Source organism: Nerophis lumbriciformis, linkage group LG14 (genome assembly GCF_033978685.3).
Source record: "Nerophis lumbriciformis linkage group LG14, RoL_Nlum_v2.1, whole genome shotgun sequence".
Classification (NCBI taxonomy): Eukaryota; Metazoa; Chordata; class Actinopteri; order Syngnathiformes; family Syngnathidae; genus Nerophis; species Nerophis lumbriciformis.
Genome location: NC_084561.2, coordinates 40,499,722 through 40,521,579, shown reverse-complemented (window position 1 = coordinate 40,521,579; position 21,858 = coordinate 40,499,722). Strand labels below are relative to the sequence as shown.

General features: G+C 40.0%; 2 protein-coding genes across 7 annotated transcripts in view; one reads left to right on the top strand and one right to left on the bottom strand.

Annotated features, from left to right (window-relative positions):
* Positions 1–655: 655 nt before the first annotated feature.
* Positions 656–11,349, top strand: dnajc19 (DnaJ (Hsp40) homolog, subfamily C, member 19). The gene is made up of 6 exons (XM_061976340.2): positions 656–804; positions 1,053–1,104; positions 7,989–8,062; positions 10,906–10,985; positions 11,076–11,146; positions 11,210–11,349. The coding sequence occupies exons 1-6, from the start codon at positions 802–804 to the stop codon at positions 11,275–11,277; spliced, it is 348 nt and encodes a 115-aa protein (XP_061832324.1). The 5' UTR covers positions 656–801; the 3' UTR covers positions 11,278–11,349.
* Positions 11,350–17,987: 6,638 nt separating this feature from the next.
* The window catches only part of fxr1 (FMR1 autosomal homolog 1), a 56,373-nt gene continuing 52,502 nt past the window's right edge, over positions 17,988–21,858 (bottom strand). For all 6 annotated transcript variants that reach the window (XM_072914713.1, XM_061975532.2, XM_061975533.2 and 3 more), the window contains one exon: positions 17,988–19,467. In XM_072914713.1, coding sequence (XP_072770814.1) covers positions 19,288–19,467 — 180 coding nt within the window. In that variant the 3' untranslated portion in view covers positions 17,988–19,287. The remainder of the gene's footprint in view (positions 19,468–21,858) is intronic.

Below are 21,858 nucleotides of genomic sequence, written 5' to 3'. Positions count from 1 at the left end.
AAATTATATACTGTATATATCAATGTATGTATGTATATATATATATATATATATATATATATATATATATAATGTGTGTGTGTGTATATGTTACTCATCAGTTACTCAGTACTTGAGTAGCTTTTTCACAACATACTTTTTACTTTTACTCAAGTAAATATTTGGGTGACTACTCCTTACTTTTACTTGAGTAATAAATCTCTAAAGTAACAGTACTCTTACTTGAGTACAATTTCTGGCTACTCTACCCACCTCTGTCACACACACACTAGGTGTAATGAATCATTTTTTGGTGATTTAACCCCCAATTCCAACCCTTGATGCTGAGTGCCAAGCAGGGAAGAATGCTGGTATGAGCTTTTAAACATAACCCGTTAACTGCTGCCAATCAAATGGTGAATAAGATACTCTTTAGGGTTCATATGTTTGTAAATCTGACTGTGATGAAGTCAGTGCCTCACCAGCCATCAACCTCACCGCACGTCACTGATTATTACTTATCTTACGGTATATAAAAAATAATATTGAGCAATATTTTATTGACATTTTGTCGATGTGGCCCTCCAGCAGTGCTCGGGTTGCTTATGCGGCCCCCGGTAAAAAAAAAAGAAATGAATTGCCCACCCCTGCTGTAACCTGAGGAGACACACTCCAGTACAGGAGGTGGCGCTATGCAGCTGTAACGTTGGTCGCCACAAAATGAAGACGAAAAAAGACGACGTTTCCGACACAAACACAGAGACGTCAGGAGGTCGAAAGTGACTACGCTCTTATTTAAATAACCAAAGAGAACACATAGAAATGGTAAGTGCGAGGTGGAATTATTCAAGAGGACGAGAACGTTCCACGACGTTGTTGTTGTTGTTGCGCGCCGCTAAATGCTAAGACGGGTAAGCTAGGCTAACGTTAGCATAGATCAAATGTGCAAACTTCAATCCAACTTGCTAGTTTGTTTTTGTTGACGTTTTATTGTACACACAAAAACACGCCAGAACGATGAGGGGAGCATAAATGTTGATGTTGTGGTGCGACTTACCTTCGTGTGTCTTCAGGCGAGTTCCATGGTGGCGGTGGGACTGACTCTGGCCGCAGCTGGGTTCGCAGGTACGTCTTCTTTACTCATCCATATTAAAAAAAAAAAATAATAATAATATATATATATACTACCGTTCAAAAGTTTGGGGTCACATTGAAATGTCCTTATTTTTGAAGGAAAAGCACTGTACTTTTCAATGAAGATAACTTTAAACTAGTCTTAACTTTAAAGAAATACACTCTCACAGAGGTGGGACCAAGTCATTGTTTTGCAAGTCACAAGTAAGTCTCAAGTCTTTGCCCTCAAGTCCCGAGTCAAGACAGGCAAGCCCCGAGTCAAGTCCAAAGTCAAGACTGGAAAGTCTCAAGTCAAGTCCTAAGTCCTGCATTTTGAGTTTCGAGTCCTTTCAAGTCCTTTTAACCACAGACTTAATATATTAACACAGATTGTGTATGCTTTTCAAACGCTGTATTTATTTATTAAAACAAGTGCATTTTAAATTGCAGGAAAGAAAATTGTGCTGACATTGCACTTCATAATAGCACTATTAACCAGTCATTTTAAACATTAACTCATTCCTTTACAGAACAAACACATTGAAAAATAAAGTGCAAATGTACTTATTTGTACAAAAGTGTTAACATTGAAAAAACATGACATATACGTGAACATAACAAAAAAGTTGTACTTTTTATATGTCAGGGCCCTATGCTGCATTGCATTTGCAAAAGACCAAATTAGCCAAGAGTCTGTCAGTCATTTGTGCACGATGGGGGCGTAGTATGATGCCACCATGGCTGAAAACTCGCTCCACTGGAGCACTGGAGGCAGGCACTGCCAAGACTCTCATGGCCACTCGGAACAGTGAAGGAAGAGTCTTCATGTTCAATGCCCAGAACAAAAGGGGGGAGAGAGTTGTTTTGGGTTGGTGCACTACTTGTAAGTGTATCTTGTGTTTTTTATGTTGATTTAATTAAAAAAAGAAAAAAAATATATATATATTTCTTGTGCGGCCCGATACCAATCGATCCACGGACCAGTAGCGGGCCGCGGCCCGGTGGTTGGGGACCACTGAGGTAAACAACCAACAGTATGTCAGAAAGCTAGCTAAAACGGTACACATATTCATAATATAGTGTACATTTTAACTGACCTTTATTTTACTATTTTTGTCTTTTTTTAGGTGGCTAAAATACGCGGTGCTGCTGACCGCCGTCTAACGTTACGTGTGATATATTGACTAACGTAACCCTGCTTAAAAAAAATCACTGAACAAAAAGTATGAATAAGGTAGTGAACTGCAACAGATTCCCGTGTTTGCAATAACGTTATAACGTTAGCAGTGAGTTTACAGCCTCACTGATTTAACTACACAGCAAATAAAAGTCACGTTACTTAGCCAATAAACGTTATCTTACATTCAAAACTTACCGTTCTTTGTGCAACTTCAAATGCCGGACGAAGTTGGAAGTCGTTGCCTCTCCATCAGTAATTTTCGAACCGCATGTGTTGCATACTGCAAACCGTTTTGTGTTGACCACCTTGTGATTTTTATACCCAAACAAAATTATTTTAGGTATCATTTTTTGTTCACTGGCGTGTGGTTTGGACATGTCTTCTTCGTTGGTTGTCCTGCAATTTGATTGGATGAATGCTGTGTGATGAAAACAAAGTAGATCTAATTTGATTGGCTGTTGTACTGAGAGCACACCAGCTGACACACGCAACGCTGATAGACAAGTACACAATGAAAAATACGGAGCGCTCCCGAATAACTTTTTCATCTTTGGGTTTTGGGGAAAGTAGCAAGTCATGTCAAGTCATGTCAATTCAAAAGGCTCAAGTCCAAGTGAAGTCACAAGTCATTGATGTTAAAGTCTAAGTCGAGTTGCAAGTCTTTTTACATTTTGTCAAGTCGAGTCTAAAGTCATCAAATTCATGACTCGAGTCTGACTCGAGTCCAAGTCATGTGACTCGAGTCCACACCTCTGCACTCTCATACCTGCCAACTTTTGAAATCAGAAAAACCTAGTAGCCAGGGTCCAGGGGCCGCAGGCCCCGGTAGGTCCAGGACAAAGTCCTGGTGGAGGGTTGAGGCTTCGCCCCCCGACGCAAAATGATTATTAGCATTCAGACAGGTTAAAATGTTGCTAAAACCACCACTTTTCTATCAGTCACAGTGACTTTTCAAAACAAAAATATTACAGCAAAAATCATATGGGTTGATTGACATGTTTATTCTGTAAGCTAACTTCAATAGTTTGAAATTATTTTGACAGTTAATGCCAGTTATCCTGTCAACCTTTCACAAGACTTCAATTTGTTAATTGAAAGTATAAACAACTTTTACAGTTAACAAATGGTAAAACAGTACTAAACAATTCCATAAAAAAAAAAAAATTGGTGTCATTATTAACTTTCTGTCCAAGATTGTATAATCTACTGCCTTGTTCTATTGTAAAAAAATATTCTGTGCCTAAAATTCACATTTCTATCACAATTATCATACTGTAAACATGGTAAGCTAACTTCATTACAATTAATAGTCCTGTCAATAGCATGGAATTACAATTCAAATGTAGTTTTTTTGTAAGCCTTTCAAAATAATTCAAAATATGAAACATTTCTGAAAATTAATTTAAGCCATCAGACACTTGAAAAGTGGCACATCACATCTCTAATGTAATCATTTTAACTTTTCAACAGAAATAGCACTGCAAAAATATTAAGGACATACTTCTGTATTTTGGTAGTTATGCTGTCAACATTTAACAAGATTTCTTCAACTTGGACTTGAAAGCATAAATAGTATAAACACTTTTAACAGTATAATAGTACTAAACAATTCCAATAGATAACATTGGTGTCATTACCTTTTTGTTTGCTCAATTATTGCCTCCGTAAATAAAACTTCGGCATTTATCACATCCAAAGAATCTGTTTGGGCGACGAAAAACGTTGAAAGTTTTCCACTTGTATCGCTAGCAACGCCATTAGACTTGTGTTTTTTTGTCCCAACGTGGTCTTTTACATCGCTAATTCCTCCGTGTCCGATCGAAAAATCTTGTCTGCACAAGGTGCAATTCGCGTAGTTTTCACCCTTTTTGGAACGGATAATTATTCCCGGATAGGCTTTTGAATATTCTTCACGGAATGACTGCAGTTTTCTTTTCGGTTTAAGACTCGTATGCGATTTTTCTCCGGCTGATTCCATGATCGTTCGCTCGTTTGGAAACAATGGCCTCGTGCTTGGCAGCGGTGCTATAAATAGCCTCGCGCATGGCATTCGGAATGGCTCGATAGGAAGTTACGGGAAGCAGTGTCGATTGTCATTGTTGTTACGCGATTTCGTGAATAAAACTTTAAAAAATATATTTTTTTTAATGAATGAAAAACCGTATTTTTTATCACTGCAACCGTAACCCGGAATAGGTTGATGAAAACCGTACTAATTACGGGAAAACCGGAGTAGTTGGCAGGTATGCACTCTATACATTGATAATGTGGTAAATGACTATTCTAGCTGCAAATGTCTGGTTTTTGGTGCAATATCTACCTAGGTGTATAGAGGCACATTTCCAGCAACTATCACTCCAGTGTTCTAATGGTACAATGTGTTTGCTCATTGGCTCAGAAGGCTAATTGATGATTAGAAAACCCTTGTGCAATCATGTTCACACATCTGAAAACAGTTTAGCTCGTTACAGAAGCTACAAAACTGACCTTCCTTTGAGCAGATTGAGTTTCTGGAGCATCACATTTGTGGGGTCAATTAAACGCTCAAAATGGCCAGAAAAAGAGAACTTTCATCTGAAACTCGACAGTCTATTCTTGTTCTTAGAAATTAAGGCTATTCCATGCGAGAAATTGCTAAGAAATTGAAGATTTCCTACAACGGTGTATGCTACTCTCTTCAGAGGACAGCACAAACAGGCTCTAACTAGTGATGGGTTGATGAGGCGTCATGAAGCGTTTCGACACATTACAAAACTGTATTGATACTGTGTCGATACTGTGTCACTAAATACTGACATCTGCTGGACATTAAAAATCCCTACAGGCAACCTATGGACCGACTCAACTGACACTGATTGTATGCCCTAGTACAGGGGTCACCAACCTTTTTGAAACCAAAAACTACTTCTTGGGTACTGATTAATGCGAAGGGCTACCAGTTTGATACACACTTAAATAAATAAATATATTGTCATTTGTAAGTTACACGTAAGTGTGATTTAAACAAGAATAGCTAAATAAATACATTTATATATATAAAAAAAATTGGGTATTTCTGTCTGTCATTCCGTCGTACTTTTTTTTTTCCTTTTACGGAACGTTTTTTGTAGAGAATAAATGATGAAAAAAACACTTGAACGGTTTAAAAGAGGAGAAAACACGAAAAAATGTAAAATAGAATTTTGAAACATAGTGTATCTTCAATTTCGACTCTTTAAAATTCAAAATTCAACCGACAAAAAGAAAAGAAAAACTAGCTTATTTGAATCTTTTTGAAAAAATAAAAAAAATAATTTATGGAACATCATTAGTAATTTTTCCTGATTAAGATCAATTTTAGAATTTTGATGACATGTTTTAAATTGGTTAAAATCCAATCTGCACTTTGTTAGAATATTTAACAAATTGGACCAAGCTATATTTCTAACAAAGACAAATCAGTATTTCTTCTAGATTTTCCAGAACAAAAATGTTAAAAGAAATTCAAAATACTTTGAAATAAGATTTAAATTTGATTCTACAGATTTTCTAGATTTGCCAGAATAATTTTTTTAAATTTTAAATCATAGTAAGTTTGAAGAAATATTTCACAAATATTCTTCGTCGAAAAACCAGAAGCTAAAATATTTATTATTCTTTACAATAAAAAAAATAAAAATTACTTGAACATTGACTTAAATTGTCAGGAAAGAGGAGGAAGAAATTTAAAAGGTAAAAAGGTATATTTGTTTAAAAATCCTAAAATCATTTTTAAGGTTATATTTTTTCTCTAAAATTGTATTTCTAAAAGTAATAAGAAGCAAAGTAAAAAATAAAAGAATTTATTTAAACAAGTGAAGACCCATCCATCCATCCATTTTCTACCGCTTATTCCAAGTGAAGACCAAGTCTTTAAAATATTTTCTTGGATTTTCAAATTCTATTTGAGTTTTGTCTCTTTTAGAATTAAAAATGTCGAGCAAAGCGAGACCAGCTTGCTAGTAAATAAAATAAAATTTAAAAAATAGAGGCAGCTCACTGGTAAGTGCTGCTCTTTGAGCTATTTTTAGAACAGGCCAGCGGGCGACTGATCTGGTCCTTACGGGCTACCTGGTGACCGCGGGCACCGCGTTGGTGACCCCTGCCCTAGTATATACAATAATATAAACCAAGTCATTGTATTTAATTTAGGATTATTTCATATCTTCATTTAAATAAAAATATATTTTTATCTTTTTTAGATACAGTCAATAAATAATGTGAACATGTATCATAACATGGAAATCTAAGAGAACGTGTTGTGGATGATTGTGGACTGGGAATTTTTTTAATTTAATTTTTTTACACATTTTTATAAAAAATAAAAAAAAAGTTTTTCTGACGTATTACATTTTAGACGATTTCTCTTCTTAGTTATTATTTCTCCGGCTGTAGAAAAGACACGCTACAGGGCACAGAGGAGGCATCAGTGCGACACAGTTCGCGTATCGGTCACGTGACCAAAACAGCTCATGATCGGTCACGTGACTTTCTAAAAGTGGTACGCGCACCGACACAGGGTTTTGCTCTATGAGCTCGACGCATCGGTGTTGCCGGACCCATCACTAGTGTGTACTACTCTCTTCAGAGGACAGCACAAACAGGCTCTAACCAGAGTAGAAAAAGAAGTGGGAGGCCGCGTTGCACAACTGAGCAAGAAGATAAGTACATTAGAGTCTCTAGTTTGAGAAACAGACGCCTCACAGGTCCCCAACTGGCATCTTCATTAAATAGTACCCGCAAAACACCAGTGTCAACATCTACAGTGAAGAGGCGGCTGCGGGATTCTGGGCTTCATGGCAGAGTGGCAAAGAAAAAGCCATATCTGAGACTGGCCAATAAAAGAAAAAGATTAAGATGGGCAAAAGAACACAGACATTGGACAGAGGAAGACTGGAAAAAAGTGTTGTGGACGGATGAATCCAAGTTTGAGGTGTTTGGATCACAAAGAACGTTTGTGAGATGCAGAACAACTGAAAAGATGCTGGAAGAATGCCTGACGCCATCAGTTAAGCATGGTGGAGTTATGTGATGGTCTGGGGTTGCTTTGGTGCTGGTAAGGTGGGAGATTTGTACAGGGTAAAAGGGATTCTGAATAAGGAAGGCTATCACTCCATTTTGCAACGCCATACCATACCCAGTGGACAGTGCTTGATTGGAGCCAATTTCATCCTACAACAGGACAATGACCCAAAACACACCTCCAAATTGTGCAAGAACTATTTAGAGAAGAAGCAGGCAGCTGGTATTCTATCGGTAATGGAGTGGCCAGCGCAGTCACCAGATCTGTTGTGGGAGCAGCTTGACCGTATGGTACGCAAGAAGCGCCCATCCAACCAATTCAACTTGTGGGAGCTGCTTCTAGAAGCGTGGGGTGCAATTTCTCCAGATTACCTCAACAAATTAACAGCTAGAATGCCAAAGGTCTGCAATGCTGTAATTGCTGCAAATGGAGGATTCTTTGACGAAAGCAAAGTTTGATGTAAAAAAAAAATCTTATTTCAAATACAAATCATTATTTCTAACCTTGTCAATGTCTTGACTCTATTTTCTATTCATTTCACAACGTATGGTGGTGAATAAGTGTGACTTTTCATGGAAAACACAAAATTGTTTGGGTGACCCCAAACTTTTGAACGGTAGTGTATATATATTTTTCTGTTTGTGTTACCGATCTTTCATGCATTGTCCTCCCCAGGTCGCTTTGCCATGAAGGCCATGAAGCAGATGGAGCCTCAGGTGAAGCAAGCCCTTCAAAGCTTCCCCAAGACTGTAAGTAAACATACATTTAGTGAAATGACCCAATATGAAACTATAACGTACAGTACATCTTAAATTAATGGTAAATGGATTATACTTTTCTACCTTCAAGGTACTCAAAGGGTTTTGACACTATTTCCATTTTCACCCATTCACACACACACATTCACCACCACCAATCAGGAGCAAGGGTGAAGTTTCTTGCTCAAGGACACAACGGACGTGACGAGGTTGGTAGAAGGTGGGGATTGAACCAGGAACCCTCTCCCAACTGCGCCACGCCGTCCCCCAATAATAAGCATTTGTGTTGTTCCCTGATTAATGTAAATGTTACGATAAATTGGAAAATACTCAAATAGTTTTGGTTTGTGTTGATGATACACCCGACGGTTTACTATTATGTTGTCAATAAAATAGATAAATATCTGTACAGTGGAAACTTGGTTATCATTCAAAATGAACATCCATCCATCTTCTTCCGCTTATCCGAGGTCGGGTCGCGGGGGCAGCAGCCTAAGCAGGGAAGCCCAGACTTTCCTCTCCCCAGCCACTTCGTCCATCTCCTCCCGAGGGATCCAGAGGCGTTCCCAGGCCAGCCGGGAGACATAGTCTTCCCAACGTGTCCTGGGTCTTCCCTGTAGCCTCCTACCGGTCACGTGCCCTAAACACCTCCCTAGGGAGATGTTCAGGTGGCATCCTGACCAGAGGCCCGAACCACCTCATCTGGCTCCTCTCCATGTGGAGGAGCAGCGGCTCACTGGATACCAAATCATAAAAAGTAGGACGTAAATGAACCAAAAAAGAATATGATTTGGATAGGACATATTTATAAAAAGTATGTAAATAATATTTCAGTAACATTATACCATTAAAGGGGTAATTATGATTTTTTTTTTTTTTTTTACATGTTTATTACTATTAAATGGATCATGTTATGATTATTTTACATGTAAAACACTTCTTAGTGTTGTACGTAACATGTAATGGTGGTGTTTTGGTCAACATTTTGAATAGATTGTTCGTTTTGTGGGCGGTTTTATCTCCATGAGAAAAATAAGGAACTTGTTTACACCTGAATAAAATGGTGGCGTCGCGCTAAGCTCTTTGGGTAAACTTATACCACGTATTAGAGATGCGCGGTTTGCGGACACAACCGCGTAGTCCGTGGATAAACCGCGGGTCGGGCGGGTAAAAATAGATTTTAAATAGATGCGGGCGGTTGGCGGTTGAACCAATTCGGAAATATATATACATAGTTAAATGTTGTTACCCACATACGAAAAACGAGCAGCACTCTTTGAAACAGTCAATTATTCATCAGGCACCGCGTCCCAGCAACAAGTGCCGCAAGTGAGCGCTCCTTCTGCGCAGCAGGGCGCATTTTAGAGGCCAGGCGCTCTCGCATGAATCCTGGTACTGTAGATGCCATTTTATTCCTGCAGAGTGCTAACAAAAAAAAAAAGTAAGTAGACATACGGTTGGATATGTTAAACGAATTAGTCTACGTTACCTATAGGCTATACCAAATAAGCCCATGTCTAACCTATATTGAGTTCGGTCAGCTAAATAATTTTGATGGTTACGTGTTTGGGCGCACTACAATGCAAAGGAATTAAGGCAATTGCGTTGTTTATTGTGGTTTTTCTCTATTGGAGATATACTACTATGTGTGTTAATTATTTGGCCTCGCTTTCAAGTGAAGCGCATCTCCGATTGGCGACAATGTAAGGATATTTAGTCTGCTTTGTTTGTCCCGACCGTCTATTTTCATTATAATTCAAGTTTGATGATAAAGTGCAGTCTGATGGGTTTGATTTCCCCCCTTCAGCTATTTGCCTTGGCCAATAAGTTGCAGGTAATTTATTATTTATTTAATTTATTTTTGTTTAAATAGAGATGACATATGTTATTGTATAATTTAAGTTTGTGCGCGTGATTGACAGCCTAAGGCTTATGAGGCACATTTTTTATTTATTTCAACTTAAAAACGTATGAGCCTATGCCTAGAACATAGGCTATGTGTTCATCTTTATTTTCCTGCCTGTCGTTGACAATGGAGATTGTCTGATATTTTGTCATGGCTGCAGATCAATCAATAAAGGTTCATCTTTGTCGCGAAATTGTTCACTGTTTCACTGTGCACCCCGCCCTCGTCCCTATTTGAGCATTATAACGTTAACAAGTTAATATTCATTGAAATAAATTCAGAACATTTTTTTTACCTAACGAAAATATAGGCCTAGTCTTTCTAAAACATTTTTTTAACTTCTTAAAAGCCTCGTTCTGCTTTCTGCAACTGCGCACACAAAGTGTGAGGAACGCACTCCTGATCTGAGGGCATTGGCAACAATAGTCAACATTTTCTTAATGGAAATGACAATAATATTATCACGCATTAATATCTCTTAGCCACTAATGCGTGGCCAAGATATATTAATGCGTGGCACGCATTGAATGTCTCTGCTACATTGGATCAGTCTCCTTTCTTTAACAGGCAAAAGCTTTATAACCTCACTAATGCCTTGCATCGTCTATATTAGATATATAACAACGAGCGGGTGTGGTTTTGATAAAATGTTGGTTCGGGTGCATGGCGGATGGTTGACGACTTTTGTGATGCGGTTGCGGATGAAATAATTGCCTATCCGCGCATCTCTACCATGTATGGAAATATCCGCTGACGTAAATAAGGCAAAATATGTCACTAAATTCTCAAACTCCAAACGGCTCGCTTTGAGCAAGTTTGGAATACTGGATTTGGATTTTCATCTTTGGGTGTTTGCACACGTTCTCTAACTGTACTGAGTTTTAGTAGGATAAGGTGACTTAAGAACTGTATGTGTTTCTTTCTGAAGGGATTTGGAGGAGGTTACTACAAAGGTGGGTTTGAACCAAAGATGACTAGGAGAGAAGCTGCTTTAGTTTTGGGCATCAGGTATGTTTCTTTGCACCCCCACCACATTGTCATTCCAGGCTAACAGACAAGTGGGGGAAACTAGCTACTTTACATTGTGTTGTCTTTCAGTCCCGCCGCCAGTAAGAATAAAATCAGAGAAGCCCACAGAAAACTGATGATACTAAACCACCCAGATCGAGGTATGTGGAATGGTATTGACCAAGATTTCTGTGATTTTAAATGTCTTTGTTGTGTTCTTCCAGGTGGATCTCCCTACCTTGCAGCAAAGATTAATGAGGCTAAAGATCTCATTGAAGGCCAGACTAAGTGACAACAGTGAACCAAGCCCTTTCGCGCTTAAACAATAGTTGTGTGTTCTTAAATAAATATATTGTACAAATTGTTCATAGAACTCTTTTTTGCTGCTCTGGTCCTCCTCACACTGCAAAACTGAAATCTAAGTAAGATTAAATATCAAATAAGGGTGATATTTGCTTATTTTCTGTCTGATAAAATAATTCTTCTCACTTAGCAGATTTTATGTTAGTGTTTTACTTGTTTTAAGGGTTTTGGTCCTAAATGATCTCAGTAAGATATTACAGCTTGTTGCTGAGATTTGATGACCTATATTGAGTAAAACATGCTTGAAACTAGAATATCAACTGATGCAAAGCTGTGTCATCAACACTCACAAGTATAAAACTACTTTCTTAAAGTAATCATTTATTTCATGCATGAAAAAAAAAATCATGACTTTTGACACATTTGTGTCTCATATTAAAACAGATGACAGCCAAATGGACTTTGCTGTTATATTTTTAATGAAACAATAGAAAATATGTACTCGTACAGTTATTAGTGAGAATATACTTATTTTAAGGTATTTTTGGGTTCGTTGAGGTTAGCTAATTTTACTTGTTTTGGAAAGTCTTGACAAGCCAAATTTTCTTGTTCTATTGGCAGATAATTTTGCTTAGTTCAAGTAAAATACCCCTAATTTGTGTATTTTTTATTCTTGTTTTTTAACTGACGTTTTGCAGTGTACCGTATTTTCCGCACTATAAGGCGCACCTAAAAACCACACATTTTCTCAAAAGCTGACAGTGCGCCTTATAACCCGGTGCGCTTTATATATGGATAAATATTAAGATTCATTTTCATAAAGTTTCGGTCTCGCAACTTCGGTAAACAGCCGCCATCTTTTTTCCCGGTAGAACAGGAAGCGCTTCTTCTTCTACGCAAGCAACCGCCAAGGTAAGCACTCGCCACCCATAGAACAGGAAGCGCTTCTTCTACTGTAAGCAACCACCCGCCCGCGTAGAAGAAGAAAAAGCGCGCGGATATCACCGTACGTTTCATTTCCTTTGTGTGTTTACATCTGTAAAGACCACAAAATGGCTCCTACTAAGCGTCAGGGATCCGGTTCATGAAAAGACGCAATCTCTCCATCCGCACACGGATTACTATTTCACAGCAACTGATATTCCTGTGAACCGCACTGTGGATACAACGGGAGCACGTACGGTGAATATTCGCACCACAGGGAATGAGAAGTCACCCTTCACTGTGGTTCTAGCTTGCCATGCTAATGGCCAGAAACTTCCACCCATGGTGATATTCAAAAGGAAGACCTTGCCAAAAGAGACCTTACCAGCCGGCGTCATCATAAAAGCTAACTCGAAGGGATGGATGAAGAAAAGATGAGCGAGTGGTTAAGGTAAGTTTAAGTTTACGCGAAGAGGCCGGGTGGCTTTTTTCAGCAGCTCTGTCCATGTTGATATACGTATGTTTGTGATTGCACATTTGCGTACATTTTGGGAGTGAACAGAGTTGTTAGAACGCTGGTTTTTAATATATTATTAAAGTTTGACTGACCTATCTGACTGTTTTTTTGACATTCCTTTAGCGCAGTTAGATGCGGCTTACAACACGAGGCGGCTTATAGGTGGACAAAGTTTTGAAATATGCCGTTCATTGAAGGCGCGGCTTATAACCCAGGGCGCCTTATGGTGCGGAAAATACGGTACATACGGTAATACAACTCACGGTTCCCTGGGAGGCTGCTGTGGAGGAGGCATTTCAATGCAAAAGCCTTAAGTACACCTGCTGAGCAGAATGGATGGAAAGTGGAAGTTGGCTGCAGAGGCTTTGTGGGCCGGACAACCGTCAGGCTGCTTAAGGACATTGGAGTTTGAGGTCGAACCCTGCGAAACACCATCAAAGCCCTCTCAGGAGCAGCAGAGACAGCCTTTGGGTGAAGAGGAGAGACACCATCTGGAGCTATCGTAATACCTACAGCTAAGGGTGTAACGGTACGTGTATTTGTATTGAACCGGTTCGGAAGTGTACCGAAAGAGTTTCCACACGGACACATTAAGTAGCGTACCGCACGTTGTGTAAACAATGCACACTGAGGCACAACACACGGCATGCCAGCAGCGACCGGGCTACTACAAAATGCAAAAAGCCAAAGCTGGAATAAACTCCTGCCTCGTTAAGATCCCCCGTTTGGGAACATTTCGGTTTCGCGGTGCGATACAACAATGGATGACATCGCTTCAACGAAGAAAAAGACTTACAAACACAGCTCCCCACCGCATTCAAGCAGCCTCTCCTCGGCGAGTCAGGCAGGGCTAAAGCAATAACAAATGCCGTTGGTGTTTTTATAGCAGCAGATTTAAGACCATATTGCATTAAAAACTAGATTTTGACCAACTTCTATGGTAGAAGAACAATGAGCCCATATATCCTCTTACTGCCAAGTTAGCCAGGCACTACCTCGCCATACCTGCTACCTCCGTGCCAAGCCAAAGGCTATTTTCCACAGCTAGAAACATTTTAACTGCAAGCAGGTCTGCTCTTTCTGCAGACTGTGGATAAACTGATTTTTCTGGCAAAAAAACATGAAAATTGAGTGAAAGTCACCAGGGTTAAAGGCTGGGGGGGGAAAAGAAAAGTTAATTTGAGGGTGAGTTGACTTGAAACTGTTTAATGTTGCACTTTTTGTATATAGAAGAAAAGTTTTGTCATTTTATTTAATCTGAGCAACAACTTGAAGAGGAGTTCAACAACTTGGGAGGAGTTCAAGTACCTCGGAGTCTTGTTCACGAGTGGGGGAAGAGTGGATCGTGAGATCGACAGGCGGATCGGTGCGGCGTCTTCAGTAATGCGGACGCTGTATCGATCCGTTGTGGTGAAGAAGGAGCTGAGCCGGAAGGCAAAGCTCTCAATTTACCGGTTCGATCTACGTTCCCATCCTCACCTATGGTCATGAGCTTTGGGTTATGATCGAAAGGACAAGATCACGGGTACAAGCGGCCCAAATGAGTTTCCTCCGCCGGGTGGCGGGGCTCTCCCTTAGAGATAGGGTGAGAAGCTCTGCCATCCGGGGGGAGCTCAAAGTAAAGCCACTGCTCCTCCACATGGAGAGGAGCCAGATGAGGTGGTTCGGGCATCTGGTCAGGATGCCACCCGAACGCCTCCCTAGGGAGGTGTTTAGGGCACGTCCGACCGGTAGGAGGCCGCGGGGAAGACCCAGGACACGTTGGGAAGACTATGTCTCCCGGATGGCCTGGGAACGCCTCGGGGTCCCACAGGAAGAGCTGGACGAAGTGGCTGGGGAGAGGGAAGTCTGGGCTTCCCTGCTTAGGCTGCTGCCCCCGCGACCCGACCTCGGATAAGCAGAAGAAGATGGATGGATGGATGGAACAACTTGAAGCAGTTTAATGTTGCAATTTATATGTAGAAAGGTTTTGTTAAGAAACCAATTCTGAGCCTTCTTATTTAGTTTTTATTTTATATATGTTGACTGCATTAAAGGGGAACATTATCACCAGACCTATGTAAGCGTCAATATATACCTTGATGTTGCAGAAAAAAGACCATATATTTTTTTAACCGATTTCCGAACTCTAAATGGGTGAATTTTGGCAAATTAAACGCCTTTCTATCATTCGCTCTCGGAGCGATGACGTCACGTTGTGACATCACATCGGGAAGCAATCCACCATTTTCTCAAAAACAATACAAACACCGAGTCAAATCAGCTCTGTTATTTTCCGTTTTTTCGACTGTTTTCCGTACCTTGGAGACATCATGCCTCGTCGGTGTGTTGTCGGAGGGTGTAACAACACGAACAGGGACGGATTCAAGTTGCACCAGTGGCCCAAAGATGCGAAAGTGGCAAAAAATTGGACGTTTGTTCCGCACACTTTACCGACGAAAGCTATGCTACGACAGAGATGGCAAGAATGTGTGGATATCCTGCGACACTCAAAGCAGATGCATTTCCAACGATAAAGTCAAAGAAATCTGCCGCCAGACCCCCATTGAATCTGCCGGAGTGTGTGAGCAATTCAGGGACAAAGGACCTCGCTAGCACGGCAAGCAATGGCGGCAGTTTGTTCCCGCAGACGAGCGAGCTAAACCCCCTGGATGTCTTGGCTCACACCGTCCCTTATGCCACCGAAGATGATCAAGAGAAGAATATCGACCCTAGCTTCCCTGGCCTGCTGACATCAACTCCAAAACTGGACAGATCAGCTTTCAGGAAAAGAGAGCCGATGAGGGTATGTCTACAGAATATATTAATTGATGAAAATTGGGCTGTCTGCACTCTCAAAGTGCATGTTGTTGCCAAATGTATTTCATATGCTGTAAACCTAGTTCATAGTTGTTAGTTTCCTTTAATGCCAAACAAACACATACCAATCGTTGGTTAGAAGGCGATCGCCGAATTCGTCCTCGCTTTCTCCCGTGTCGCTGGCTGTCGTGTCGTTTTCGTCGGTTTCGCTTGCATACGGTTCAAACCGATATGGCTCAATAGCTTCAGTTTCTTCTTCAATTTCGTTTTCGCTACCTGCCTCCACACTACAACCATCCGTTTCAATACATGCGTAATCTGTTGAATCGCTTAAGCCGCTGAAATCCGAGTCTGAATCCGAGCTAATGTCGCTATAGCTTGCTGTTCTATGCGCCATGTTTGTTTGTGTTGGCTTCACTATGTGACGTCACAGGAAAATGGACGGCTGTATATAACGATGGTTAAAATCAGGCACTTTGAAGCTTTTTTTTAGGGATATTGCGGGATGGGTAACATTTTGAAAAAAACTTCGAAAAATAAAATAAGCCACTGGGAACTGATTTTTGATCAACCTATCCCCAGGTGCATATACATATTATATATGGGAATTATTCGTAAATATGGATTATCATTTTCATTTGGCATTGGTTTTCCCCAGAGATAACCAATTTGATTTTACCCTCACCTAACAAAAAAAAGTCCTAAAGTATCAGTATTGTTGAAAAAACAAGTTGACTTTATGCCTAATTGTGTTTCATTGCATTCATTAAACCATATCCAATTGTATTTACAATCTGCAAAGTACGTGAAAATACTGTTAAACATCACAAAATGCCACAAATTCAGTCGGTCATTTTGAATATTCAGCTCCAAATTTCCGTCGATTCTACGTCACTGGAGTAAACGCTTCTGCACTTTGACCACATTATTAGATCAGTTATACTGGAAATACACAAACATGCTGTTTATCATTCACAATCCTTATGTAAGACAAGAAAACAAATGCTTGGCTTTTTTATGCATTTGAAATTGTAATTAAATAGCTAACAATTGAGTCAATAGATTGAGGGTCCTCTTTTGCGGCCACTATACTCTAAAATACATCCAGAAACCGCCAAAAATACTCCATTTACATGTCGTGAACTAAATAATTAACCAAATATGAGCAATATCGTTATTCTAACCGCCAACTCAGACGGCTTATTTTAGCTTACGCTGCTATTGTTGACACTGAGCCAGCGGCTGCTTCTGCTTTGTCTCAAACTTGGTAAAATATTATTCTAGATTATAAAGGCCTAGTGGTTAGAGTGTCCGTCCTGAGATCGGTAGGTTGGGAGTTCAAATCCCGGCCGAGTCATACCAAAGACTTTAAAAAATGGGACCCATTACCTCCCTGCTTGGCACTCAGCATCAAGGGTTGGAATTGGGGGTTAAATCACCAAAATGATTCCCGGGCGCAGCCACCGCTGCCGCCCACTGCTCCCCTCACCTCCCAGGGGGTGATCAAGGGTGATGGGTCAAATGCAGAGAATCATTTCGCCACACCTAGTGTGTGTGTGACAATCATTGGTACTTTAACTTAACTTTAACTTTAAGCATCTCTCACCTGGTAGTAGACAAATGTGGCCATGGACCGACTTTGAAGTAGATGCAACTTTTTTTTTTAACCCTTTCTGAGGATTGCGATTGAATCTTTATCTAAATACTACCAATGAGGCCATGGACCGAGAGGCTGGTCGACTTTGAAGTAGATGCAACTTTATTTTTTTAACCCTTTCTGAGGATTGCGATGGAATCTTTATCTAAACAGGATTATGTGATCCTCCTGTTGGTTGGCATCCCAGCGAGAGTGGAAATTGTACAGTAAATGTTTGTTTTATTATGGTTAGGGTTTTAACCCTTCTGAAATTGTGATAATGTTCCCCTTTAACACTGGCAAATGACCCTGTGTGCATATGTATGTTATTATGTTAAAAGGTTAAAGCCATTGTTTACAAATTTTGGTAAATAAATAACCAGAAAAAGTATATTTTGTTTTTTTCTTACTGTACCGCAAATGAACCAAACCGTGACCTCTAAACCGAGGTACGTACCGAACCGACATTTTTGTGTACCGTTACACCCTTACCTACAGCACAAAATAATTAAAAGCAGAGGGAGAGGGCTCACCTGGGACGCCGGGTGTTGCCGACGAGCCTTCTGGAGGTAACACCGGTGAAGGAGGGTGATGACTCCTGAAGACCCCAATGAAGCTGGCAACCATCCCCTCTTTTGCAATCTCACCCAACCAGATCCAACACCGTAACAGCACTGAAGCATCTCCGATGGAGGTATCCTGTTACCACTCTACTCTGGTATCATGGGATTGTTCCATCGAGTCCTAAAATTGAACACAATTGAACTTTCTAACCTGTTGTGGGTCAAAATCAACCCCTTTGAGATGAGAGCACACACACAGCTTTTAGATCTACACGGAAGATCCTATTTATTTAAGAACTACCTGCATACAAAACATATTGCACATCAACCAAACAGAATGATCATTTAGAAAAAAAACAAAGACTGTTGTCGAGCCAACAGGAAAAACTTGAGCTGGCGCAACTTTTAGTAGTCCAAATTTGTCATTTGTGCCAAAGCCTCTCATGATGTTGCTTTTAGTGTCAAGTTAAACGTTGCCTTTTGTTTAGTTTTGTCTTTTTTTTAAATACTGTACATAAAATAAATAAACCTTCCTTTGTGGAAAAGTCGTCACCAGTTTCCAGCCAAACTAAAATCATGACGCCGTACTTGTTCGCTACACCTCTGTTCAGAACCTAAACGGGAACAAGGCGGGTTCTGAACACATTTGCCTCTTGACAGAAAAATACATTTCAGTGCAAAGGAAACAACCCTCCAAATTTTTCTTTCCCAGACACGCGTTAACAACATTTCCTGGTGAACAAAGTGGTTGCATATAGAAAAAGAGAAAGCAGCTACGTCAAACTTATTAGTATATAAAGGATAACAAACATTTAGAACAGTCACACCTGACTTTTAAAAGATATGCATCTGAAAGTATTTTACAGCTCTTTTCAGTGGTTGCGTTCGCGAGCGTTTAAAAACGAGCCATCTGGTCCGACTGTGGCGAGCGAGCATCAACGACTGAAACCAAGCGAAAAGCTTTCAGATATTGTGCGCATCAGGTTTGAAACTATCCTCAAGGCACAACAGCTGATCACGTCAATGTCAAGCATACAGGGGGGCTTCCGATAAACCTAGCTGCACTGTGGTACTGCCCATGCAGACAAACAGTGAAGTACTTCAGATGCACAATATTCAGAACATGTTTTGGAAGCGTCTTCATGTCCCGTTGGTAACGTCAGACTTTTTAAAAAAAAACAGAAAAAGAAACCTTTACAAAAAAGAAGAGCGTCAATACCACAGTATGGGCTTGAGTGGAATCCCTGACTATTTGAAATACTGCGTTCACACTCATTCCTTGGACTGAAAATGAACATTTCCATAGTCTGTGTGTTAGACTATCTTTGGCAAGCTTGTACAGGAAGAGCTGCTAGAAGAAATAGACTAACTGCATGGATAGTCGGACAGGAGTGTGTAAAGAGGTGGTGCAAGTACAGACCACTAAAATGTGCACAGTGAAACAGGTTTCAAATTTCCCTAATGTAAAAAAAAAAAAAACAGTTCTTGCTGCAATCTTAACATCTGAGACTTACTCACGTGACTGAGATTCCAAAAGAGAAATATTTCAAACTATATTCTTTAGCTCGGGTCTGACAAAGCGAGACCGTTTACAGCAGATTGGAGGTCAGGGTCGACGTTGTTGGAGCCCTCGGTGGAGACGTCTGGGGCAATGTTGCCATTTTCTGCAGCACTGTTGGATCCGTTGGTGGTTGTAGAGACAACGTCTGGGCTGTGCTCTGCTGTGGCGTCCGCCTGAACCTGGAAAAACAAACAAGGAAAAAGATGCAAAGTAAAAAATGATTGAACGTTCACAAAAACCATACTTGCCAACCTTGAGACCTCCAATTTCGGGAGGTGGGGTGTGGGGGGTGGTTGCGGGGGGCGTGGTTGGGGGCGTGGTTAAGAGGGGAGGAGTATATTTACAGCTAGAATTCACCAAGTCAAGTATTTCTATATATATATATATATATATACATATATATATATATATATATAGAAATACTTGAATTTCAGTGTTCATTTATTTACACATATACACACACATAACACTCATCTACTCATTGTTGACTTAAGGGTTGAATTGTCCATCCTTGTTCTATTCTCTGTCACCATCTTTCTAACCATGCTGAACACCCTCTCTGATTATGCATTGCTGTGTGGCACGCACAAAAGTGCTTTTATCAAATGCACTAGATGGCAGTATTGTCCTGTTTAAGAGTGTCACAACATTGCTGTTTACGGCAGACGGACTGCTTTACTGTAGACGTTCTTTATATTGTGGGAAAGCGGACTCAGGTCCGCATGGAGCTGAAGGGGGCGTGGCCTCCAGCTCCGCCTGAATTTCGGGAGATTTTTGGGAGAAAATTTGTCCCGGGAGGTTTTCGGGAGAGGCGCTGAATTTCGGGAGTCTCCCGGAAAATCCGGGAGGGTTGGCAAGTATGGCAAAAACAATACATGAATCTTACCAAGTTTTGGCTAAGCCTCAACATAAGAATGTGTACCGAATTTGGTACTTTTATTGGTACCAACGAGGGCTGGGCGATATATCAATATGCGCGATATATCACAGGTTTGTCTCTGTGCGATATAGAAAATGACTATATCGTGATATTCGAGTATACGTTCTCACGCAGTTGCTTTTAGCTGCGGGCATTACACTACAGGCTCTCCTCACTCTTTCCTGTTTCTCCTTCTCACAGACAGCAAGTGCAGCTTCTACACACGTCCATACCTGCCAACTTTTGAAATCAGAAAAACCTAGTAGCCAGGGTCCAGGGGCCGCAGGCCCCGGTAGGTCCAGGACAAAGTCCTGGTGGGGGGTTCCTTCACCCCCCGACGCAAAATGATTATTAGCATTCAGACAGGTTAAAATGTTGCTAAAACCATCACTTTTCTATCAGTCACAGTGACTTTTCAAAACAAAAATATTACAGCAAAAATCATATGGGTTGATTGACATGTTTATTCTGTAAGCTAACTTCAATAGTTTGAAATTATTTTGACAGTTAATGCCAGTTATCCTGTCAACCTTTCACAAGACTTCAATTTGTTAATTGAAAGTATAAACAGTATAAACACTTTTTACAGTAAACAAATGGTAAAACAGTACTAAACAATTCCATTAAAAAAAAATTGGTGTCATTATTAACTTTCTGTCCAAGCTTGTATAATCTACTGCCTTGTTCAATTGTAAAAAATATTCTGTGCCTAAAATTCACATTTCTATCACAATTATCATACTGTAAACATGGTAAGCTAACTTCATTAAAATTAATAGTCCTGTCAATAGCATGGAATTACAATTCAAATGTAGTTTTTTTTGTAAGCCTTTCAAAAGAATTCAAAATATGAAAAATTAATGAAAATTAATTTAAGCCATCAGACACTTGAAAAGTGGCACATCACATCTCTAATGTACGGTAATCATTTTAACTTTTCAACAGAAATAGCACTGCAAAAATATTAAGGACATACTTCTGTATTTTGGTAGTTATGCTGTCAACATTTAACAAGATTTCTTCAACTTGGACTTGAAAGCATAAATAGTATAAACACTTTTAACAGTATAACAGTACTAAACAATTCCAATAGATAACATTGGTGTCATTACCTTTTTGTTTGCTCAATTATTGCCTCCGTAAATAAAACTTCGGCATTTATCACATCCAAAGAATCTGTTTGGGCGACGAAAAACGTTGAAAGTTTTCCACTTGTATCGCTAGCAACGGCATTAGACTTGTGTTTTTTTGTCCCAACGTGGTCTTTTACATCGCTAATTCCTCCGTGTCCGATCGAAAAATCTTGTCTGTACAAGGTGCAATTTGCGTAGTTTTCACCCTTTTTGGAACGGATAATTATTCCCGGATAGGCTTTTGAATATTCTTCACGGAATGACTGCAGTTTTCTTTTCGGTTTAAGACTCGTATGCGATTTTTCTCCGGCTGATTCCATGATCGTTCGCTCGTTTGGAAACAATGGCCTCGTGCTTGGCAGCGGTGCTATAAATAGCCTCGCGCATGGCATTCGGAATGGCTCGATAGGAAGTTACAGGAAGCAATGTCGATTGTCATTGTTGTTACGCGATTTCGTGAATAAAACTTTTTAAAAAAAATTTTTTTTTAATTACCGGTAATGAAAAACCGTATTTTT

Coding starts and splice junctions, on each gene's coding strand:
- dnajc19 (XM_061976340.2), top strand. Junction 10,986..11,075: donor GCTTTAGTTTTGGGCATCAG/GTATGTTTCTTT, acceptor GTTGTCTTTCAG/TCCCGCCGCCAGTAAGAATA. Junction 11,147..11,209: donor ACTAAACCACCCAGATCGAG/GTATGTGGAATG, acceptor GTGTTCTTCCAG/GTGGATCTCCCTACCTTGCA.